The 25,569-nt window shown below is 39.2% G+C and overlaps 3 protein-coding genes across 3 annotated transcripts; all 3 read right to left on the bottom strand.

The window, feature by feature from the left end:
• Positions 1–8,759: 8,759 nt before the first annotated feature.
• Positions 8,760–10,507, bottom strand: LOC148999644 (protein ACCELERATED CELL DEATH 6-like). The gene is made up of 3 exons (XM_089140594.1): positions 10,410–10,507; positions 9,666–10,198; positions 8,760–9,443 (listed from the first exon to the last, which is right to left on the bottom strand). Exons 1-3 carry the CDS (start codon positions 10,498–10,500, stop codon positions 8,781–8,783), a joined length of 1,287 nt encoding a protein of 428 aa, XP_088996720.1. The 5' UTR covers positions 10,501–10,507; the 3' UTR covers positions 8,760–8,780.
• Positions 10,508–16,412: 5,905 nt separating this feature from the next.
• LOC148999643 (protein ACCELERATED CELL DEATH 6-like) lies at positions 16,413–18,977 on the bottom strand. Its single transcript, XM_089140849.1, has 3 exons — positions 18,320–18,977; positions 17,478–18,010; positions 16,413–17,160 (listed from the first exon to the last, which is right to left on the bottom strand). Exons 1-3 carry the CDS (start codon positions 18,948–18,950, stop codon positions 16,513–16,515), a joined length of 1,812 nt encoding a protein of 603 aa, XP_088996975.1. The 5' UTR covers positions 18,951–18,977; the 3' UTR covers positions 16,413–16,512.
• A 3,365-nt stretch (positions 18,978–22,342) lies between these two features.
• Positions 22,343–24,822, bottom strand: LOC148999642 (protein ACCELERATED CELL DEATH 6-like). Its single transcript, XM_089140848.1, has 3 exons — positions 24,046–24,822; positions 23,406–23,938; positions 22,343–23,088 (listed from the first exon to the last, which is right to left on the bottom strand). The coding sequence occupies exons 1-3, from the start codon at positions 24,635–24,637 to the stop codon at positions 22,441–22,443; spliced, it is 1,773 nt and encodes a 590-aa protein (XP_088996974.1). The 5' UTR covers positions 24,638–24,822; the 3' UTR covers positions 22,343–22,440.
• Positions 24,823–25,569: the final 747 nt, after the last annotated feature.

The following is a 25,569-nucleotide window of genomic DNA, read 5'->3' as shown; positions in this document are numbered from 1 at the left end:
TTTGGTAAGTAACATTAGGAACAGGAAACTCCGCCTCCGCCTCGATGAGATCCTCCACCACCGCTTTCCCTTTCCTCATTCCAGCGCCACTCTTTTCCCTCTTTCCCTTTGCGATTTTGTCTCAGTTGAACTAAACCCCCCTGGGGGGTGCTAGTTGGTGCATCGTTGCCATGTAACTGAAAAAGTCAGGGTTGGGGTTGAGGATGAGCAAGTGATCAAATAATGTGTCTCTCAGCTACAGTGATAGATTTCCACCATATTTATGCTTACCAACCGAAATTAATTTCTCTTGAATTTGCTTAAGATTTCAAAAAAAAAAAAATCCCATTTTTCTTACCGTTTCTCTGTTTGCTCTACAGACTGAATCTCCCGTTGAGACATGACTATCATTTATTGCTAAAATAACTCTCACCTACTCTTCTGAACTCTCCTAAATCATGCCCTGTTTCTTTCTTATTTTACTCTGTTTTGTTGCTGGAACTTTGTTGTGTATAATTTTCTACTGCAGGTTACTGAAGTGCAGTTTCCAAAGGGTTCCTTCGTTTTCTCCTCTTTCATTGATGGAGCTTGTTAGTTGGTGGGTTGAATGTGTATACGGGTGCAATGAAGAGACACCCGAGTTTGGCTGGTTCTCGCTTCCCCGACTCCAGATAGCATCCTGCTCCATACTACTCCAACAAATCGTTTGGTCAAGACTATGAAAGGCACTCTTCAAGGGACCCTCATAGGGGCTTTTCAACTTCAAGCAACATGGGGTGGAAGGAAATTGGATAAAAAACCAAGCATTCCAACGTTTCTGCAAGATGTATGGATTCTAAAACATTGTTCGGTATGGTGATTGAAGAACATGAGGAACAAATCTTTGAGGTTTGTCAAAGGTTGGTTGATCTTTGGGTTCCGTTGGGGGCTATAGACATCTCTTTCATCGGTAAGGCTGGTTTTCGTGCAACCTTTGTGCTGGAAGTCAATAGGAATGAAGTTTTATCCATGGCACCGTGGTGGGTGGAGAAGAAGCTTCTGCATCTGGCATTGAATCCTATCCCAGAGTTCAACAGAAACCAAGGTAAGCCTCCAATCCCAGTTTGGATCCAGCTACAAGACATCCGGTTTGATTGCTTCGAATACGGGATGATATTGAAGGCTGCTAATGAAGTTGGAAAAGTGGTTGAACTACAGCTTGAAGTGGTAGGAATGGGGTTACCTGAAGGCTCAGCCAAGGCTAAGATTATGCTGAACATCAATATTCTAGTGAAGCTGTATGCTCTGATAATCAACAAAATGATGAATGGGTCCATGTGAAGCTGCAATATGAACTTCTGTTCATTTGTGAGGAGTGTGGAAGAATTACTCACCCAACTGATCGATGTCCTTTGGCTGAAGATAATGCTATGTCTCTGCCTCAAAGTGGGGTGAAAATCTATTAGAAACTAACCACAAAACCTATAAAATTCGGGAACAACTGAATCATGTCTTCCTTTTCATTGGAAAATCTCTACAAACTCAATGCTTCGGTTAAGGAATTCCCTTCTGAATGCAAAGGGAATTCGCGGGAGGGAAGCACTCGGGTGGAGAAGACAAGAAGTTCGAAGGCTGAACAAAAGGGGAAGAAAGGTTCTAGAGAGGGAGTGGTGATGATAGGAGAGTCGGTGATTGATGAAAAGTTGAAAGAAAAACAACAAGATCAAAATCTTGAACAAGATGAAGACATGACTGCCAAGGACACAAAGGAACTAGGAATGCCGGTTCACTCTATTAACATGATTCAGGATGAGGAATCTAGTTTGAAGATTCAAAATATTAGCTCACTTCCTGAGTTAGTGTTTGACATGGGGAATTTGGGAAATCTGGACATGGGACTTGATGTCCTTAATGGGAAAAAAGAAGTTTTTTCTGGTAATAATGAAAAGATGGTTTTCTTGGAAGGAAAACGTATGGAAGTTGATGAATCTATCGTACCAAGTGAAGCAAATCCGGATTTGTTGGGGGAAAGTTTTAAAGGCATTGGATCGACTAGAACGAATAGAAAGGGTTACAATTCAGACTTTGCACACAAACTCAATCATCTATAATTCAAACAAAAAGATGCGAAAGGGGATGATGAAGGCTCAAAAAAGAGGGATTCGAAAGCTCCAGCTTCTGTTGATGCATGTACACAAATTAAGGATGATGTCTGACCTATTAGGGAGAACATGGACCAAGCTGAACTCGATGTCTCGATCATTCATAAACGATGCAGGAATTCCCCCGACTACATGCAACTCCCACCCATTGATCGTTTAGATCTTTATCTGGACTCACTTTTGAGAGAGTCTCCTGACCCGACCTCTTTACTTTGGAGTGTGTGGAAATCTATCGAAGCACGTTATCTGATCAACTCTAATCCAATGATACCCACTCAACAGATGGCATAACCACAGCAACCCCTACAAACTGGTTTTTAGGACATGGTGATGAACAACGACATTGGCATCCCCGAGGTTTTTCCTTATCACAAATACTTTGATTTTTTTTTCTTTCTATATTGTGCTTGTCATTTCAATCCTTGCAATCATGAATAGCTGGCTTAAAAAACTCAAACCTAAATCTAGAAATAGATTTTATGCTTAACTGTTGACCCTTGTTTTATTTTAATTTGTTTCAGTTTCTGCTTGTTTCAATTTCTTTCATAGATTTCCATGTGGTGTAAGGGAAAAACTTATTGTTACCTTTTCTTTAATTTCCCTTTCCTTTTCCTTATCCTGGTTTATAGTAAACTTTTTTCTGTCCGTAAGTGGTGTGTGGAGTGGATTGATTGGTGGTTGCTGTGGCTTTTTATATTGTTCATTCTAACAATATGAAAATTTTGTCTTGGAACGTGCGAGGGATTGATGGAACCTTCACACAACTTTGCATTAAAAAAATGTTGCAAAAACATAATCCGGATCTGGTGTTCCTTTGTGAAACGAAATGTAGGGATCATTGTGAACTTTTCTCTAAAAAGCGGAATATTTTTTCAAGGTAAAGTATTGTGGGGCATATGGCAAGTAGTGGATCAAAAGGGCTGAAGGGTGGAATTATAGTGTTAAAAGCAAACGATTTCAAATCTGAATTAATTTTCTCACATCTTTCGGCCCTCTTGATCCGATGCTGGATGAATGATTTATCGTTTATCGTATGCTTTATCTACGCCCCTCCTAATTATTCGGATCGGAAGATCTTCTGGGAGGAATTGGCATCCTTAGTTCAAAACCTTACCAAACCTTTTGTAATCATGGGGGATTTTAATGAATTGCTTGAGGCCAAAGATAAGATTGGGGGGGGGGGGGGATGTTTAGGCCTTCAGGGGCTTTGTCGGTTTTGAAAGCTCTCATAAATGATGAGAGTCTAAGTAAAATTTCCGCCCTTGGTTGTCCGTTCACTTGGACAAATAGACAAAGACCCCCTAATTTGGTTAAGGAAAAATTAGATCGGGTCTTTTTGTCACCTAAATGGGTATGTTGTTTTCCTAACCAACGAATGGAAAGACTTCCCGCTGTTGGCTCTGACCACAATCCCTTAATCTTGCTTCCTCTTTGTGATGGAGATTTCAAAAGGAAATTATTCCATTTTCAAAATGCTTGAATCTCCTCCCATCCTAGATTTTCGATGGATCTCCAATCAGCCTGGATTAAAAATTCATCCTCTCCCTTTCATGTCAAATTACAATATGACTCGTTTCTTACAACATTGGAACTACTTGGTTTTTGGCCGTGTGGACAATATCTTTCTTTGTATTTCAATGGAAATTGAGCTTCTTGAACAAGGGCCTAATCCTGACTGGGAGGGAATTAAGGAAAAAAAAAACAACTGCTTGAATGAGCCATGGAGGTGGAAGAGATGTTTTGGTTCCAAAAGTCCCGGGGCATGTATATCTCTGATGGGGATAGGAATACTAGATTTTATCACCTGTCTAGTAAAGTTAACCTCCACAAGAGAAAAATCTCTGAGGTTGAGGCTGATGGGAAGATTTTCACGAAACAAAGTGAGATTGTCGGGGTATTTGCAGATTTTATGAAAAATTTGTTCCAATCAAATCAAACATTGGACCCAAGTTTTGTAGAATGTCTCTTTCCTCCCATCAATATTGATGGCGATAACTTGTCCATCATACCGACAATCAAGAGATCAAGAATTCAGTTTATTCTTGTTGGGTCTTCATAAAGCACCAGAAATGGATGGTTTTAATGCTTTTTTCTTTAAAAAATTATGGAACGTCATATGTGAGGATGTCTTCAGGTTTGTAAAGTCTTTCTTCTTGGATGAGGTCCTCCTCGATGGAGTTAATCACACTCTACTCTACTTCATCCCAAAAAAGAAAATCCCAAATTAGTTTCGGATTTTCGTCCCATCAGCTTGTGTAATGTTTTCCTACAAAATTATTGCAAAAATCTTAGCAAAAAAATTGAAATCCTTTCTCCCAGAAATCATTTCACCAAACCAAGATGCGTTTGTGGCACAAAGACAAATCACGGATAATATCATTGTGGCCCATGAGATATTTCATTTCATTCAAAAAACCTGATGCAAAAAAGGGTTCATTGCTTTGAAATTAGATATGTCAAAAGCCTATGATAAGGCTGATCGGGGCATCTTAATCAAGCTATTTCATTTCCTTGGGTTTGATGACAAATGGTGTAGATTAATTGACATCTTAATCTCATCTCCCACTTTCTCGATTAAGATGAATGGATCCCCTTACTCATGGTTTTCAGGATCTAGAGGTCTCAGATAGGGGTGCCCCCTAAGTCCATATCTCTTTCTTTTAATCATGGAAGTCTTGTCTCGGCTCCTTGATGAATATAAATCCGTAAATCTAATCAGTTGTATTAAAATAGGGAGAGGGGCACCAGATATTACTCATTTGTATTTTGCAGATGATACATTCTTGTTCTGCAAAGTAGACACTGAAGAAGTGATGGCTTTGAAGGTTGTACTAGAACTTTTCTTGGATTTGACAGGACAGGAGATCAACCTTGAGAAAAGCAAAGTACATTTCAGCCGGAATGTGCCTAGAGAGGACAGAAATGCGATACTATCTATCTTACGGGTACTAGAATTAAGAGGCGAAACAACATATCTAGGAACAAAATTGATGGTTGGGAAAGGAAAAGCAAAAACTCTACAATTTGTGCTCCAAGAAGATGGCTTGTTGGAAGGCAACAACTCTCTGTTTCACAGGAAGAGGAGTGCTGATGCAGGCATCACTGCAATCTATGGCACTATACCAAATGCAATGTTTGAAATTCCCAAAGATAATATGCACCAAGATAGATGCGATCTGTCAAAGATTTTGGAATGGTCAGCCAAACAAGAAGAAACAACTGAACTTAATTGCTTGGGGTAAATATTGCAAGCCAAAAGCTTTGGGAGGTATGGGATTTAAGAGGATGGAGGACTACAACTCAATATTGCTTCTGAAACAAGGATGGAGGATACTAGCTCAACCTGATGCTTTGTGGGTTTTGTATCCTAAAGACAAAATATTTTAGGAATCAATCTTTTTTTGATCTTAAAGTCAGTGCAAAGAAAGGATCATGGATCTGGAATAGTCTTATGACTATAATTCCTTAATTAAAAATAATGGTGACACGAAAGATCGGATCTAGAACACAAACTTCTTTCTGGTTTGATCCTTGGTTACCAACACAAGTGCCAGATCCAACATCAACACATGGTTTCTCAATATGGCCATGGCAAGCAACGGTTGTAGAAGTCCTCAACAATACCCAAAGCATCAATAGGGAGATATGTCTAACTCATCCTAATCTTATCTTTATCAATTCAACACCAATAAATTTGTCGGACCGTGAGGACTCATGGTCCTCTCTACTTTCTCGAAATGGAGAATTCACAGTGAAAAAAGCCTTTTCTGAGATAATCAAAAGGCGCTTCTCTTCTTTAGGGAACCTCTCTTCCGGGTGGTGGAAATTCTATTGGGAATTACCCATACACCCAAAATTTAGGATTTTTTTTCTTTCTTTCTTTCTTCTGGCGGTTATTGCACAACGGTTTACCAATCAGATCAAACCTTGCCCAGTGGTCTAATTGTCCATTTGAGTGTGCACTCTGTGAAGCAGCGAGTGAAACCAATTGGCATGTTTTTATATCACGCGAATGGGCCAAAAGAATACATGCAGCTGGACCACTAGGCTTACGAATTGAAAATTGGAGAGACTTGTCAATTTTGAGTTGGTGTCAAAACCTAGAATCCCTTTTGGATAAATCCAAATCCAAATGGTTTCTTTCAGTCTTTATTATCTCTTGTTATTTTATTTGGCAGAAAAGAAATCTTAAAGCTTTTCAACAAAAAACACCTAACCCTCTTAAGGTGTTAAAAAACCCGAATCACTGGATTGCAAATCTTAAACTACATGAAAGTGAAATTACAATTCATAACTCTCCAACACCAAATGCAGAAAACCTAACCTTTCAGAATTTATATTGGTGCAATATCATCCCAAGAACTAATAATTGTCTTAATATGTGCACGAGTACTTAACCAACACCTAGGGAAGGCTGGATGGAGCATTGGGATGCACAAGAATGGACATATACAGTCCATCGATTTTTGAACCGTGCAGATACTGGACACTCAAGAAGCAATCCTTTTTGGAATACAATACGGGATGGAGAAGGCAGCAACACAAGGGATTGGGATATAGGAGATATGGTGCAACTCAGAAGAGTTGCCAAATCTGTTACCAAAACCAAATTTTGGAACATGGCCTTTACACCATATAGCTATGTTAATTAAGGTTGCTAAGACAACCAAACATGTAATATTTGACAATTTCCCATCCCCAATGCTCCAATTTTGGTTTGAAAAGTTAGCTTTATCTGATTCCGAATTGATGGGAACAGGTAATGCAACTCAAAATTATGGCTGTAAGTGTTTTTAGTTTTAATGAAGCTCTTCTTCTTATCAAAAAAAAAAAAAAAAAAAAAAAAGGTTGAGAGACTTGGAGCTCAACTAACATTCAATATCATCCAACTCCCACAACAACCATCTTTATTACAAAAGCTCATCATAAATACACCAAGGAGAAGTAGTGAATAGTGTTTTCAAAGTCTTCTGACCTCAACATGTGATTCTCCTTGTGATTTGTGCTTTGGCACCGCCAAATATGAAAGTATTCTTCAAACTCCAAGTTCTTCCTCTCTCTTACATTCTTAGCCTCCCTCTAGCATAAACAATGCGTTTATGAGGTGAGAGAACCATAAAATAGGATTTTAAACCCGAAATCTTGAAACTGCCTTGAATCTAGGTATGGGGCGGTCGATCTAGCCATGCAACCGGCCCCAATAGACCAGCTTTCTATCTTCTTCATTAAGGTTGATTTCGACAGGCTTCGGAGGGTAGAAAATTCACTTCAAGGCCTAATCATTGGTATAGTTTACTTTGACATTTGAGTAATTTAGCATCAATTTTTGGGTATGCCAAAATCTTATTTTTATGCTTTCCGAACAAACTTTCTCTCTCCTCCTAAATTCCATTAGAGTGGTCAAGTCTTCTTCATGGTCGTCAACTTTCATAGGTTCAAATTCTAAATCTTTGGGCTCAATTTGGATGGTCAATAGTTGTCGTCTACTCAAGCTCTAGGTTTGCGGTCTTAAAACCAATGGGTAAAATTTTAGGAGATTACAGAGGGGCCTTTCAAGACCTATTTAGAGTTGGCATGGCTTCAAAGTCGTTGGCAAATTTGGAAGTCTAGGAACACCTTCATTTTTGACCAGGTTGTACCAAACATTGAAGCTACTTTAAGCAAGATCTACTCAAATTTCACAGAGTGTTAGGTGTGTCTCTTCACCCCATTGGTGGCAATGGAAATAAGACCAAATTATGAGGAATCTAGGGTTGAGCTGTGCACTACATTCCAAATTCATGTTGATGGAACTTGGTGCCCAAATACCTCAATGGGAGAGAGGCTTGTAATTATAAGGGACCTCGAGAATTGGTTTGTGGCCTGTCGATGCTCCTACGGAGCCGCCTACTCTTCTACTACCATGGAAGCTGAGAGTGCTAGGGATGATGTTCTCCTGGCTCATTCCCTAAAACTTTTTGGAACTTCACATCATATCTGATTGCCTACCTTTGGTGCTGCAAGCTCTCAATGGAAAGCCCTCTTCCATCGACTGGGTTTCCCAAGTGATTGTCACTGAATCCACAAGGCTATCTTGTTCGTTCTCTATCTCTACTTTTACTTTTGTTCAAAACTAAAAGTCAAAGAATAAGGAAGCTGACTATTTGGCTGCTGGTTGTTCTAAATTCAAGTTGTTCAAACTTGGTGGATTGACCCACCCCCCATTTTATTGTATTTCCACCCCTCTCAGGGGCCGACATTTAGCAGGCTAAAAAAAAAAAAATAAAAAAAAATTAAGTGTATTTCTTGTATGTAAATGATAGAACTTTTGACACACATGAATCCCAATCTCAAGGACTTTTTTTTATTTTATTTTTAATTGATGATACTCAGCTAACCGCTTAAAATATCAACCTCTTCGACAAGGTCAATCTTGTAACTGATGTCAAATTGGTCGGCTTAGCATGACCGATCGATATGGAGGAACTATCTAATATATAAATACTTTTGCTTAATAAAGTATTTATTACATTAAAAAAAAAAGACAAACGAATAGAAGTAATGAAAATGAATTCTCCTTCAGCACACAAACTGAAACGCACAAAGCTTTATTGATTTCCAATCTTGAGGCCATTTATTACACAATGAAAGCACACCCCGTGCACAAGGCTCCAACATAATTCAGTGGTGAAGGAAACAAATAATTGAAGTAAATTTCCAAGTATATTTGGAACTCCAAATCCTTTTCCTAATATAATGCGGTGTTGATTGGAAAACATATATAGCCGTAGGAACCACCAAAGGGTAAAAAAATGTAAGAAACCCAACAATTGCAAAAATATATGGGCACCAAACTGAAATTCCAAATCCACGAGTGATGAGATTCTTGAGATCACCACCTGGCAACACTGCGGCCACACCTTCCATGAAAGCCATCCCAGTAGATAGAAATGACAAGAAGATCAAGATCCTGGCAGCTTCCACGAAAATGATATAGTTCCTGTTATTAAAATAGGTGGAAAAGAGAATGAGAAACATAGCCGTTAAGGAGAGCGCCATTGCTATGGTATCAGCTATCATAAAATCCTCAAAGAATGGGTCTCCTGCAAGAGTAGCCATTCCTGGAGTTGAGCTATTATTTCCACCGCTGCTGAAACCACCAGGTACTTGTAAAGCAGATGCGAAGGTGACAGTGGTAATGAGTGTTGCAACTGTCCCTAGAGTTTCGGCATTATCCTTGAATTTGTCAATGAATGCTGGGTCAACCTCTTCTCTATCAAAGTTCTGTATCCATTCCCGCCAACTTCCTGGTCGTTGTATAAATTTCACCCACGAGTTCGACATCTGAAACCAAAAGATTGAAATTACGAACAAACAATCACATTCTCAGCATAATTGCTTATATATCTATGACAGAATGAGGTTTGCCTTTTACCATTAATGGAGAATAAGGTGACTCTGGATCCTCTCCCATGACGGGTTTGATATAAAGCCGTCGAGGTAGCACGTACCCGTCAGGAAGATGATCCGCACCCAATATGATCATAAGATTGAACACATACATACCCTTGAAAAAATTGAGTTTCGAGGTTGCTTGTCTTGAATGTCAAAAGCTGTTTGATTTTCGTTGTTAAGTGCCTCATGCTCTACCCTTGCATCGAATGCAAAATAAAAGAATATCCTGGAACAGGAGAGTTTTGCAGATACATGGAAAGGTGTATTTCCATGAACGTCTGGCAGGTTCAACAATCTTGTGAGACCCAGTTCCTCCACAATATACGTCACCATTCTCAACTTTTCACTCTTCACTGCAAAATGTAGGACGGTCTCTTCATTCTTGCTTACCTGTTCTATACAGTCTGGGCAAAGTTTAATCAGCTTGCGAACAAATTTAAAATGGAATCTCTCTACTGCAATATGAAGTGGAGAGTGACCATTCTTGTCCAAATGAAATGCACTATCTGGGTATCTCTCTATCAATTTCTTTATAATGGTGCGGTCATCCCCATATTTCGCTGCATGGTGGAGAGGAGTTTTTCCATTTTCATCTGCCTCATTGATGAGTTGTATTTTCATTTTTGAAATTTCTTCCACAATATCTGAAAGAGAGAAAGAATAAATATTCAGAGAACTTGGTCATCAAACCCCTGATTCAATGTGGACCTCACATTGGATCTGGACCATGCTGCTCCCAAGCATGGTCCTTGATTGAGACACCCTAGCCCCAAACGCAGGTTAGGGATGAAGAGGATTGAAAGACCAACTTACCAAATTGGGAAGAAAAAAAAAATATTGGTTGACAGAAGTTACCAAAATCATGGTTGGCTGCAGCTTTATACAAGGCTTTTTCACCTTTGGAGCCATCATATGTTGATGCCTTCTCTAAGATCAACTTGACCATATCTACCGATCCACCCCCCCCCCCCCCCCCAACCCGCCCCCCCCCCCCCCCCCCCCCCCCCCCCCCCCCCCCCCCCCCCCCCCCCCCCCCCCCCCCCCCCCCCCCCTTCTCCGCCCCCCCCCCCCCCCCCCCCCCCCCACCCCCCCCTTTTCCCCCCCCCCCCCCCCCCCCCCCCCCCCCCCCCCCCCCCACCCCCCCCCCCCCCCCCCCCCCACCATGGGGCCCAAAAAACCCAACCTTCCTATTTGGGGTCCCACCGCTAAATTATTTTATTAAATTAAAGAATAGACCCATATATATTTTGTGGGGCCCACACATATTTGAAAAAATGATAAATTATTGATAATGATATATTTTTTTTTCGACAAAATATAGGTAAAATTAAAGCAACAATATAAAAAAATATATACACATGACTTCAACCTTAAAAAGTTAAATGCAAACCAAAATTTTCATTGGTAGGAGATGTAAACCAAAAATTTTTTTTAGGTAAGAGATGCAAATCAATGGTAGTTAGTTACCTACTAACTATAGACATTTTATTCACAATACAAAATCAAATAACAAAAATTGCAGAAGAAATAAAGAAACATAGAATATAAAATCAAATTAAAAAGAATAACAAAAGAAAAGAGAAAAAAAGAAACAATGAATAAATTGAGAAAGAGAAAGAGACTTAATTGTGGAGTAGATTTTTTTCCAAATTTTCTTAAGCCCCGCTTATAGAAGGGGAAGAGAATAAATAGGAAAAGAAGAGGATAGAGGAGAGGAGATAAGAGAATAAATAGGGATGAAGAGTTAGTTTTTAATTAGAAATAATATTTTGATTTTTGAATACCTAATAAGATTTTTTTTTTCAAAAATTTCCTTTAACCGACGTTTATAGAAACATAAGAGAATAAATAGGAATAAAAGACGAGAGAGAAGAGAGGGGAGAATAAATAGGGATTGATGGATTAGTGTTTTTATTAGGAATGACATTTATACCCATCATTTTACATTTAAAAATTGTTCACAATATTGGGGGGGGCCAAATAGTGACATTTCACATGTAGGAAGAGAAAAAACCGGAAAAATTAAAAGAATTAGGGAGAATATGGATAAAATTTAAAAAAATCCGGGGGGGGCCATGGCCCCCTCCGGCCCCTTCATAGGTCCCCCCCCCCCCGCCGCTTATTTTTTTGTTTTTTTTAAAGGGAGAAAACCCCCCCCCCCCCCCCCCCCCCCCCCCCCCCAAAACAAACAAACCCCCCCCCCCCCCCCCCCCCCCCCCCCCCACCACCAACCACACCCCCCCCCCCCCCCCCCCCCCCCCCCCCCCCCCCGCGCGGGGGCGGCCCCCCCCCCCCCCCCCGGGCGGGGGGGGGGGGGGTTGGTGGGCGGCCCCCCCCCCCCCCCCCCCCCCCCCCCGGGAAAAGGAAAAAAGGGGGGGGGGGTGCCCCCCCCCCCCCCTTCCTTGCGGTTTTATATCGGGGGGGGGGGCGTGTTTTTGCTGGGTAATTCCCCCCTTCCTAGCAGCCTGGTAGAGCTCAGGATCCATGGTTTTCTCACAATCACGTCTTCTTTCACTCATGTTAATATTATGGATTAGAGATTGATTGAGATGCAAAGCGATATTTATAAGGAATTTTCAACAACTGTTTCATTCCCTAAGTACATCGATGGCGTAAATGGGCTACTTGGAATTCCAGTGTCAGCAATGTATCGTCATCGTCAGTGGTGACCCTCGCTAAAAGCAGGAAATCTTATTCTTTAATTTCTCGTCTATATTACACCTGAAAACTGTTTGTTTGATAGACTCATGTTATCATAAATCCATCAAACGGTTTGCGATTATCAGATGAATTCACCATCAACTGAATTTCCCTAATTCCTATTTCATATTCCTCCTTATGAGACGACCTTTATATTGTTCTTGCCTTGAGCCATGGTAGAATTAAAAAAAGAAGTAGGCCCTTGCTTTTTCTTTTGTCCCAAGAATTTCTTTTTGAATGTTATTTTATCAAGGGGGCAAGAAACATGTGATTCCTTTCGTTGAATTGCTTTTGCCACATAGGTTTCGGCCAATACAGTTCACCTGAGAAGTAAAATGATATCGGCTCTCTTTTGGTTATGCTAGTTCCTGAGAAAACTAATTGGTAGTAACCCGGTTCAGTGATAACGAAGATAAATATGCACTTGGCAAGCTACTGTCAGAGAAGTGTATGAACAACAAAGCAATAGGGAGGCAAATCAGCAGAATCTCACAGGCTTAATATCTCCACTCTATCCCTTGCCAGTTTCTTCAATTAACCCAACCCCAACTATGGACTCATGGCTGTCACTTATATCAAAATTTACTGCTAAACTAGTAGGAATAGCACTTGCTAAGATAAACAATCATGATCCAAAACCAAACGTAGCACATTGGTGGAGGGTTTTTTTGGAAGTTACATTTACATCCAACTTTATTTTGGCGCCTATTAAATGCAGGACTGCCAACAAAGAAGATCCTCCCAAAATGGATAGTCACAAGCCAAACATGTGTCATATGCAACATCTCCGGAGAATCGATATGGCATCTTTTCATATCATGTGATTGGACAAAGAGAATATGGGTAGTATGACCGCTAGGGTTGCGAACAAAGTTCATCAGAAACAATTCTATCCTTAATCATTGCTATTCATTCCTTCATGAATGGAACATGGATAAACATACATAAAAAATGGTTTCTCTCAATTTTTATAACAACATGCTATTTCATCTGGTTAGAAAGGAATGCTAAACTATTAATAATAAAAAGCTTAACCCAATTCAACTATTAAATAATGTAAATAGATGGATCAAGGGACCAAAAACTTTACCAAAATCACTTAGAGGAGATGACAAATAATGATGCTACTTCATCAACTAGATGTCTTAATTGTTTGATTTCACAAACAAATTTTGGAAACTTTCCAACATTCTTATGTGCAGGTATATCTATTGAGCCACAGGGAGACAGATGGAGCGTAGAATTGCTGGAAAATGGAATCATTAAAGACCTACAATAAGGTAGGGCACAACCAGAGCAACTTCTGAAGTTTTTATTAGAAACTATTTGGACTGTAATAAAAAGAGCTAATCAAACCAATGTACAACTATGGTACATTTGGTATGATCAAACTCTAGACAAATATCTAACAAAAGGCAGGGAGATACCACAACTATCACCCACCCACTTCCCTTTATTAGCGATGATGATACCAATCACATTGAAACTAGAAGTTTGTAATAAAAAACATGACACCACAAGGGACTGGCTACTGAGCCTGACTACTGGAGACATATGTTCTAAATATACAGACACTATGTCTCAAATTAGCTGTAACTGTTGCTTACCTCTATAATCATAATTTCTCTTTTATCATCATAAAAAAATAATAATAATAATAATAACAAAAACACTTGGACTAAAGAGCCAGTACAATAATAGCCTTGGACAAAAAATGGAATCATTGGGCTGACCAAAACTAAGGAAGAAGTAAGTCGTTGAAGCAGTTTGTGGTAGTTGTTTATTCCCTTATAGTTGCATACTCCCAAATTGTTGGGATCTTTATCCAAAGATTAGTTATTTGTAGGTAGTTATGTTCTTATTCCATAAATGCTTGATGTTTTGTACCTGGAAAACAACACTCACAAATCATGAAGAACAAAACACTTTTATTTATTTATGTTCTTCTTTTTATCCTAGTCATAGCATGTAGTGTAGTTTTACAATGGTTTAAGTCCATCGTTAAAGGATTCCACGAGTTTCTGTTGCCTTCTCCCAAAAGGCATAAAAAACCTCAATACTCAAAGCAGAGAGAACCCATGGATTCCTTGAGTCAGATTCCTTGGGTCACTTGGCCTTGACATGCTTTCACAAACCAGATTGTGTTTTCTTAGTGAAAGGAATGACCTTGACATGCTTGCACAAACCAGATTGTGTTTGTGTGTTTTTTTTAGTGAAACAATTTTGGTATGCCCAGTGGGATCTCAACTAGAATGATAACAAGGTGAATGGTAAGGATAGAGGAAGAATAAATTCTTCTCCTCCAAATGGGTCAGAGAGGGTGAGTGAAAATGAAGTGATTCACAAGAGCCCCACTATTAAAACATTTAAGTAAAAGAAATGTTTAGAACAATGTGTCAAGGTTTGGCAGAGTCCAGACGTGATTGTCAGCGAGTACTTCAAATGTTTGAGATAAGACTCCTATACATAGAGGAGTCCTTGCTACAATCCCAACAAATGAAGACAATGGTAGCGCCAAATAGACTGGAAGCCTCATGCGTCGGGAGTCATTCCATGTTGAAGTGCTCGCATGTCCATGACAACCTAGTGGCGTAGTCTTCTAGACAGGCAAATTAGGTAAATTATCCAATACATCCACCACGAGTGTCAACAACGGCAAATGCAGTCCCCATTGGGTCTAATCACTTGCCTAACTTACAAAGTGCAAGTGGTTGTTATAATGTTCATCATTTGCCTCCAATAAATCCATTCCAAAACTAATGGCAAAATCTACCATAAAATTTTTACCAAGGTCCAGTAGCACCCAATCGGGATCCACTTTTCGCAAATGGGTGCTCTTTTGGAGGGACAAGGTGATCGACTTGACTTTGGGCCACAGAGGGTGCAATTTTCTATTTTGATTGACCAAGAAGGGATAATCCAATTTGATTCAGGACCAAATAAACCTTGCCTATAAGCCAATGATGAGGCTGGTGTATTGAAAACCTATCCAAAGTACTTTGACTAGGTTGACATAGGTTAAAATTTTGAAATCCCTGAATTTACTAATTTGTTAGGGGAAGATAACACTTCCACAACACAACATGTTGCATGCTTTATCTTTAGTCTAGTTTTCCTTCTTTGTCCTACGTTATATTCATGGCATAGCAATGGTTTAGGTTCGCCATTAAAAAATCCCATTGAGTTTTTGTTGCTTTCTACCAAAAAGCATTGGAGTCCTTGATACGCTGAGGTAGAAAGAACCTTGCATAACTTGATTGTCAGATCCCTATGGACACTAGCATGCTAGTACATTCCATATCCAATTCTCGTGCAAACATTTATCAAAATATAGCATGTACCCATTGGAAAGCCAATGATAGATTGGAATCCACTCGGTATTTTGTCTTAATGCCATTAGGAATTCCATTCCATTGATGGTTATGAAAATCGAATTCCATTACCATCTTGTTAATTAATGGGGTTATCCAATAATAAGGTTTTAAATGGAGGTTCCAGTCCATGATTCTTAGCCCAACTTGACTTCCAACTATGGCCTCTCCATTAGGTGCTTACCATTTGTGGCACTTTTGTCTATGTTCAACCTGTGATTAAGTGTATGATAGTAGCTAATCAAAAGCTGGCCAATGCCATTATTCTCTCTCTCACACAAAAAATATTCCCCTCGATTATAGTCTTATTACCATCAAAGGATTGGCGTGTTGTTAATAATCAATGCCACTCGTAAGTCAGATTTTCTTTGTGGGTATATGTAATAGCCCCAACCCCAATATATATAAAGAGCCGCCTACTCTTCTACTACCATGGAAGCTGAGAGTGCTAGGAATGATGTTCTCCTGGCTCATTCCCTAAACTTTTTGGAACTTCACATCATATCTATTGCCTACCTTTGGTGCTGCAAGCTCTCAATGGAAAGCCCTCTTCCATCGACTGGGCTTCCCAAGTGATTGTCACTGAATCCACAAGGCTATCTTGTTCCTTATCTATCTCTACTTTTACTTTTGTTCAAAGGTCAAAGAATAAGGAAGCTGACTATTTAACTGCTGGTTATTCTAAATTCAAGTTGTCTGGTGGATTAACCCACCCCCATATAAAAAAAGGGGAAAAAAAAGAATATTCATTAAAAAAAAAATAGAAGTAATGAATATGAATTCTCCTTCTGCACACAAACTAAGACGCACAAAGCTTTACAGATTTCCAATCTTGGAGCGATTTATTACACAATAAGCACACCCCGTGCACAAGGCTCCAACATAAATCAGTGGTAAAGGAAACAAATAATTGAAGCAAATCTGGAAAACCATATCCTTTTCCTAAGACTTTGTGGTGTTGATTGGAAAACAAATATGGCCGTAGGAACCACCAAAGGGTAAAAAAATATGAGAAACCCAACAATTGCAAAAATATATGGGCACCAGACTGCAATTCCAAACCCACGAGTGATGAGATTTTTGAGATCACCACCTGGCAACACTGCGGCCACACCTTCCATGAAAGCCATCCCAGTAGATAGAAATGACAAGAAGGTCAAGATCCTGGCAGCTTCCATGAAAATGATAAATTTCTTGTTATTAAAATAGGTGGAAAAGAGAATGAGAAACATAGCTGTTAAGGAGAGACCCATTGCTATGGTATCAGCTATCATAAAATCCTCAAAGAATGGGTCTCCTGCAAGAGTAGCCATTCCTGAAGCTGAGCTGTTGTCTCCACCGCTGCTGAAACCACCAGGTACTTGTAAAGCAGATGCAAAGGTAACAGTGGTAATGAGTGTTGCAACTGTCCCTAGAGTGTTGACCATTTCCTTGTATTTGTCAATGGTTGCTTGGTTCTCCTCTTCTCTATCAAGCTTCTTTATCCATTTTCGCCAACTCGCTGGTCCTATAAATTTCACCCACATGTTCGACATCTGAAACCAAAAGATTGAAATTGCAAACAAACAATCACATTCTCAGCATAATTGCTTATATATCTATGACAGAATGAGGTTTGCCTTTTTTACCATTAATGGAGAATAAGGTGACTCCGGATCCTCTCCCATGACAGGTTTGACGGCCGTCCACCACAAATTTAGCGGAGCCCATAGGGTATTAGTGATGGAATCATTTTTTATAATTTTTTTCTTGTAAGCCCCATATACTTGTAGTTATAAAGCCGTTCAGGTAGCACCCGTCAAAGGAGATGATCCTCACTCAATGAGAACATAAAGATTGAAAACATACATACCGCGGAAAAAATTGAGTTTCGAGGTTGCTTGTCTTGAATGTCAAAAGCTGTTAGCTTTTCGTTGTTAATTGCCTCTCGCTCTACCCTTGCATCGAATGCAAAATAAAAGAATATCCTAGAACAGGAGAGACTTGCAGATACATGGAAAGGTGTATTTCCATGAACGTCTGGCTGGTTCAACAATCTTGTGAGACCCAGTTTCTCCACAATATACACCACCATTCTCAACTTTTCACTCTTCACTGCAAAATGAAGAACGGTCTCTTCATCCTTGCTTAACTGTTCAAGACAATCTGGGGAATGTTTAATCAGCTGGCGAACAACATTGCTGTGGAATCCCTGTACTGCAATATGGAGTGGAGAGTGACCATCCTTGTCCAAATGAAATGCACTATATGGGTATCTCTCTATCAATTTCTTTATAATGGTGCGGTCATCCCCATATTCCGCTGCATGGTGGAGAGGAGTTTTTCCATTTTCATCTGCCTTCTGGATTATCTGTATATTCTTTTCTGAAATTTCGTCCACAATGGCTGAAACAGATAAAAAAAAATGATAGATATATATATTCAGAGATCTGGTCAGAGACACCTGATTCAATACTTGATTTTTCAACTCATGATCTACTTGATATGCCTAAAATCAAGAAGATCATCTTTGATCAGATTCCTATAGATCACTGGTCCACCCTGAATCCAAATAGGTCTTGGATTGAGATCTAGACACCCTAGCCCCAACCGCAGGTCAGGGATGAAAAGGATTGAAAGACTAACTTACCAATTAATTGAGAAGAAGAAAAAGAATATTGGTTGACAGAAGGATTGAAAGAACAAGCTAGTTACCAAAATCATGGTTGGCTGCAGCTTTATACAAGGCTTTTTCACCTTTGGAGCCATCATATGTTGATGCCTTCTCTAAGATCAACTTGACCATATCTACCGATCCAGAATCAGCAGCTAAGTAAAGCAGAGAGTTGTCAGCATCATTATCGTGAGCTGCCCAACAGCTGTCTGCCGCCATCAGCAACTTCGCCACTTCAATATTGTTGTTTCGAACGGCCTCATGCAAAGGCGTCAAATTATCCTTGTTTCTCATTCTCAGCTTCCCAGCTGCAGCTGCACATTCAACATGTTGGGTTATTTTTGAGATGAGAAATCTAGCTAGATCTCCACTTCCATCCCTCGCCATCAGAAATCTAGCTAGATCTCCACTTCCATCCCTCGCCACCAGAAATCTAGCATCCCTCGCCACCAAGTGCAACGGAGTGTCGCCATCCTTGTTTGCCCGAGTGAGCAGCGTCGGATACTTGTTGCAGAGCTCCTTCGCAAACTTGTCCTGCCCATGGAACAGAGCAATATGCAGTGCTGTGTTCGACTTCATCTTCGTTGCTTGCTGATCTACATCGGGGTTGTGGGCTGGTTTTAGCTGGGTAATATCACCTTGACAAGCAGCCCTGTGGAGTTCAGGATCCATGGTTTTCTCACAATCACCTCTTCTTTCACAAACTTAATTTTATGGATTAGAGATTGATTGATATGCAATAAGATATTTATAAAGAAATTTCAACAACTGTTTTCCTCAAGAACGATCGATGGCGTAAATGGGCTACTTGGGATTCCAGCGTCAGCAATGTCTCGTCATCGTCAGTGGTGACCCTCACTAAAAGCAGGAAATCTTATTCTTTAATTTCTCGTCTTCATTACACCTGAAAACTGTTTGTTTGATAGACTCATGTTATCATAAATACCCATCAAACGGTTTGCGATTAACCAAGGAATTCACCATCAACTGAATTTCCCTAGTTCCTATTCCATGTTCCCTTCTTTGACGACCTTTATATTGTTCTTGCCTTGAGCCATGATAGAATGAAAAAAAGTAGGCGCTTGCTTTTTCTTTTGTCCCAAGAATTTCTTTTTGAATGTTATTTTATCAAGGGGGCAAGAAACATGTGATTCCTTTCGTTGAATTGCTTTTGCCACATAGGTTTCGCCAATACAATTCACCTGAGAAGTAAAATGATATCGGCTCTCTTTTGGTTATGCTAGTTCCTGAGAAAACTAATTGGTAGTAACCCAGTTCAGTGATAACGAAGATAAATATGCACTTGGACTAAAGAGCCAGTACAGTATTAGCCCTGGACAAAAAACAGAATCGTTGGGCTGACCAAAACTAAGGAAGAAGGAAGCGGTTGAAGCAGTTTGTGGTAGTTGTTTATTCCCTTACAGTTCTGTACTCCCAAATTGTTGGGATCTTTATCCAAAGATTAGTTATTTGTAGGTAGTTATGTTCTTATCATGTAAATGCTTGATGTTTTCTACTTGGAAAACAACACTCACAAATCAATGAAGAACAAAACACTTTTATCTATGTTCTTCTTTTTATCCTAGTCTGAGCATGTAATGTAGTTTTACAATGGTTCAAGTCCACCATTAAAGGATTCCACGAGTTTTGGTTGCCTTCTCCCAAAAGGCATAAAAAATCTCAATACTCAAAGTAAAGAGAACCCATGAATTCCTTGAGTCAGACTCCTTCGGGTCATTCCTTGGCCTTGACATGCTTGCACAAACCAGATTGTGTTTTCTTAGTGAAACAGTTTTGTTATGCCTGGTGGGATCTCTACTAGAATGATAACAAGGTGAATGGTAAAGATAGAGGAACAATAAATTCTTCTCCTCCAAATGGGTCAGAGAGGGTGAGTGAAAATGAAGTGATTCACAGGGCCCCACTAGAAAAACATTTAAGTACAAGAAATGTTTAGAACAATGTGTCAAGAGATGGTAGAGTCAAGACGTGATAGCCAGCGAGCATTACAAATGTTTGAGATAAGACTCATATACATAGAGGAGTCCCTGCTACAATCCCAACAAATGAAGACAATGGTAGCACCAAATAGACTGGAAGTAAGGGTGTTAATCGGTACGATTTTGGTAATTCGGTACGGTTTTAGTACGGTACCAACTTTGAATATAAAAAACCAGAAACGTACTATACCGAATTTACACGGTACGGTATAGTTTTGGTATTTGCAAAAACGGTTCGGTATGATTTCAATATTAAATCGGTAAAAAAAAGGGTTTAAATACGGTATCTAATACGGTACACTTTTTGTACGAACAAACCCATGCCACTTTTGTTATTAGTTCATTAAAATCCTAATGAAATTGCGACCAAACAATCAATACAATTTGATATTAACAAAGACAAAGCAAGTAAATCTAATTAATAGAGACAAAAACAAGTAAATCTAAAAAGAGGAGTGAAGAACAAAACGAAAAACTGAAATAGGGAATTATGTATAGGGTAAAGGTAAAATGTTTTTATTGTAAAATTACATTTATATCTTTTAATTTGGTACGGTACCAATTGGTACGGTTTTGGTAACATACCAATGGTACGAGTACCTAAAACTGGAACTCTATCGAAGAAATTTGGTTTCGGTACGTAACGTATCGGATTTTGAACGGTGCGATATAGTGTTGTTTTAGACGGCGCGGTTTGGTAGGGTTAAACAGTTTCGGTACGCAATTGACACCCTTACACCTAATCTTGTGCCAAAAGACTGAAAAAGAATCTCTTGATGAGAACCTCTAAAACTAAGACTGAGACTGATGCCACTTGTGTGGTTTAGACTGATGGTGCTCTCTATATATAACACTTATGTCTGGTTTAATAATGAAAAAGGAAAAGGAAAATTGGAATGCATGATGTTATATGATTTTGATGTGATAATTGATGCATGATGAACTGACTTACTTACTTACATGGTTGTCTATATTGTTTATTGGATCGCAAAGCTTACTATTGTAAACGTTGACAAGTCCTCAGATACATGATAAGGGCAAGGGTACTGCCACCTGATAGTACCTTTAAAGTTGAAGATGGAAACTCTTTTTAATTTTCTTACAATTAATGTTTGTTTAACTGGACTGTAGATGTATATATTCTTTTGAGACTGTATGTACTTAACCAAACACTATTGAAATGTCAAATGTAAATATAACAGGAATTTAGACTATGTATATATGTTTATGAGTCAAACTGTCAAACAGGTTGTTTGTTTTGTTTTTAAAAATGTTTAGTTTAGCATTTTGTTTTAGTGGTTATAAACAGGTGATAATGAGAGAAATTGTCACGTGCCCTAGTTGAATGTCTATAATGTGGGCCCCACCAAGCCTATGAAAACTGGGGTCATGACATAAACCATACTCATAACAAACTCCCACACAAAATACATTCTCTCTATTAATCAATCAACATAAGACGACATAAATGTCTATTCAATTGGGAACAAACTATTGCGTTGAAGATCAATTTTCACCATGTAAAATGTTTCAGGGCCTAAGCAAGTCTAAATCATCGTTTTTCAACATTGACCATTGCCCAGTAGGCTTGAAATCCGTTTAAGATTTCCAACTCTTCGAAAAAACTTCTTGTGGGTTCCATATTGTTTGAAAATTCTCTTGTTATTTTGGGTGTTTTTGATACATGGACATTTGTTGTTGCTTGTAAGTATGGTTTTCACCTATTTCTATATTTACAAACTTTCAAAAAGTTGAGAAGGATAAAAGGCGATTAGAATTATATCTGTTCTTCTTCATAGTGGAGAATTATCTGTATTTGATTATGGACGAGGTCTCCAAATGAACCACATAGCTAGATCTTGTCTTGTACGTGTTTCTTCTGCATCGTTTTGGTAATTAACAGGAACTCACACGAGTTACTGATGTTTGTCATACTCCTAGATGAACTTATTTATATATTTGAACAAAAGAAATACCACCCAATATGTATACAGTCAGTAGCCTTATGAAAAAATAGACAAGGGAATAGAAGTAACGAAAATGAATTCGCCTTCTGCACACGAAAAAAACTCACACAAAGCTTTATTGATTTTTGAAAGCAAGCTTGAAGCCATTTATGACAAAACAAAAGCACCCTGTGCACAAGGCTTCAGCATATATTGTCAGTAGTAAAGGCCACAAATAATTGAAACAAATTTGGAAAACCATATTCTTCTCCTAAGATAATGTGGGGTTGACTGGAAAACAAGTATAGCCGTAGGAACCGCCAAAGGGTAAAAAAATGTGAAAAACCCAGTAACTGCAAAAATATATGGACACCAAACTGCAATTCCAAATCCACGAGTGAGGAGATTCTTGAGATCACCACCTGGCAACACTGCGGCCACACCTTGCATGAAAGCCATCCCAGTTGATAAAAATGACAAGAAGGTCAAGATCCTGGCAGCCACCACGAAAAGGATGAATTTCTTGTTACTAAAGTAGGTGGAAAAGAGAAGGAGAAACATAGCTGTTAAAGAGAGCCCCATTGCTATGGTATCAGCTATCATAAAATCTTCAAAGAATGGGTCTCCTTCAAGAGTAGCCATTCCTGGAATTGATCCGTTATCTCCACCACTGTTGAATCCACCAGGTACTTGTAAAGCAGATGCATAGGTAACAGTGGCAATAAGTGTCGCAACTAGCCCTAGAGTACTTGCATTTTTCTGGTACTCTTCAATGACTGCTGGGTCAACCTCTTCTTTATCAAGCTTTTTTATCCATTGTCGCCAACTCTGTGGTCCTATAAATTTCACCCACAAGTACGACAACTGCAACCAAAAGATTGAAAGTACCAACAATCAATCACATTTATTACTATGATAAATGAGGTTTGATTTTCACCATCAATGGAGAATTGGGTTGTAAGCACTCATTCTCTCACTTCCTTCAGGGTCAATCATCAATAATATATACAGTGAAACTCTTTTTAAAAATGGATCAAATATTTGTTTCACGTAGATGTAATTTCTAGCTAGATTGCATGGGTATCAATGATGAGATCAATCAGATTACGACAACACCACCGGCTGTAAAAACTAACAAGAATTCACAGAGACAATGGCTTTTCGATTGAAAACATACGTACCGTGGAAAAAATTGAGTTTCGAGGTTGCTTTTCTTGAATTTCAAAAGCTGTTTGCTTTTCGATGTTAATTGCTGCATGATCCACCCTTGCATCGAATGCAAAATAAAAAAATATCCTGGAACAGGGGAGTTTTGCAGATACATGGAAAGGTGTATTTCCATGAACGTCTGGCTGGTTCATCAATCTTGTCAGGCCCAATATCTCCAAAATATACATCACCATTCTCAACTTTCCACTCTTCACTGCAAAATGAAGAACGGTCTCTTCATCCTTGCTTACCTGTTCTACACAATCTGGGCAATGTTTAACCAGCTTCTTAACAACTTTGCGATGGAATCTGTTTACTGCAATATGAAGTGGAGAGTGACCATTCTTGTCCAAATGAAATGCACTATCTGGGTATTTCTCTATCAATTTCTTTATAATGGTGCGTTCATGCCCATATTCCGCTGCATGGTGGAGAGGAGTTTTTTCATTTTCATCTGCCTCATTGATGAGTTGTATTTTCTTTTCTGAAATTTCATCCACAATATCTGAAACAGAGAAAGAATAAATATTCAGAGAACTGGTCATCAAACCCCTGATTCAAGACTTAATATCTGAAAATTTTGGTAGAGAGAAGGATCGAAAGAAAGTTTACCAAAATGATGGTTGGCTGCAGCTTCATACAAGGCTTTTTCACCCTTGGAACCATCATATGTTGATGCCTTCTTTAAGATCAACTTGACCATAGCCAGCTCTCCAGATTTAGCGGCTAAGTATAGCAGAGATTTGTCAGCATCATTGTCATAAGTTGACCAACTGCTATCAGCCTGCATCAGCGACTTCGCCACTTCAATATTTTGGCTTCGAACGGCCTCATGCAAAGGCGTGAAATTATCCTTGTTTCTCATTCTCAGATTCCCAGCTGCACCTTCAACATCTGGGCTTATTTTTGAGATGAGAAATCTAGCTAGATCTCCACTTCCATCCCTCGCCACCAAGTGCAATGGAGTGTCTCCATGGTCGTTTGGCAGAGTGACGAGCAACGGATACTGGTTGCAGAGCTCCCTCGCAAAATTCTCCCGTCTATGGTACAGAGCAATATGTAGTGCCGAGTTCGACATTGACTTTGTTGCTTGCTGATCAACCCTGGGGCTGTGGGCTAGTTTTAACTGGGTAATAACACCTTTCCTGGCAGCCCGGTGGAGCTCAGGATCCATGGTTTTCTCACAATCACCTCTCTCACTCATTTCTAATTCACAAACATTCACAGATTGGAGATTGATTCAGATGCAGTACTAAGGCATGCATTTATAAGGAATTTCCAAGAACTGTGTTCCTGAAGATGATCGTAAATGGCAACCTAGAATTCCAGAGTCAGCAATGTATCATCATCATCAGTGGTTTCCCTCACTGAAGGAAATCTTGTACTTTGCTTTCTCGTCTATATTACACCTGAAAACCGTTTGATAGACTCATCTTCTCATAAATACCCATCAAACGATTTGCAGTTAACCAACGAATTCATCAACTGATTGTCCCTTTTTTTTTTTTTTTTTTTTATCAGAACTGATTGTCCCTTTTTTTTTTTTTTTTTTTTCAGAACTGATTGTCCCTAGTTACTCTTCCATACTACATCATCATAGCATCTGCTTTTCAACCTTTCTACTGTTCTTGCCTTGAGCCATGAAAAGAATGAGAAAAAGATGAGAGCCCTTGCTTCCAATTTTGGCTCAAGAATTTCGCTTTGAATATTACTTTATTAAGGAGGCAAGAACGTACCAGAAAAAAGAACAAAAACAGAAGAAGAAAAAAAGAGAGGGCCAAGAAACACGTGATTCCCGCTCAATTTTATGTCACAGATCCATCAGACACTCTGAGGACATGAAACATGTGATTTTCATCTGGATTTAGATTTCTTCCATTCATCTACCCTCCACTCAAGTCTGTGTCTCATAATCATCTGATACAGTCATTTTGGGCTATTTATTATTTGTGAGACAAAATTTTGGATGTAAAATGCACCCAAGTGGAGAGGATCCGAACTCTTTTCATCTTTCAGGTATTTTTACCACTTAGGTTTCGACTAATCCAGTTGACCCAAGAAATTAAACGATATCAATTCTCTCTTTTGATGCCAAAGTGAGTTGTTGTATTGGGGTTACATGAAGTTTCATGACAT

The sequence above is a fragment of the Hakea prostrata genome, chromosome 11, assembly GCF_041222555.1.
Source record: "Hakea prostrata isolate BN-2017 chromosome 11, UWA_Hpros_2, whole genome shotgun sequence".
In the NCBI taxonomy this organism is placed as follows: domain Eukaryota; kingdom Viridiplantae; phylum Streptophyta; class Magnoliopsida; order Proteales; family Proteaceae; genus Hakea; species Hakea prostrata.
Note: the sequence above shows the minus strand (reverse complement) of the source record. Positions and strands in the feature narration are given on the sequence as shown.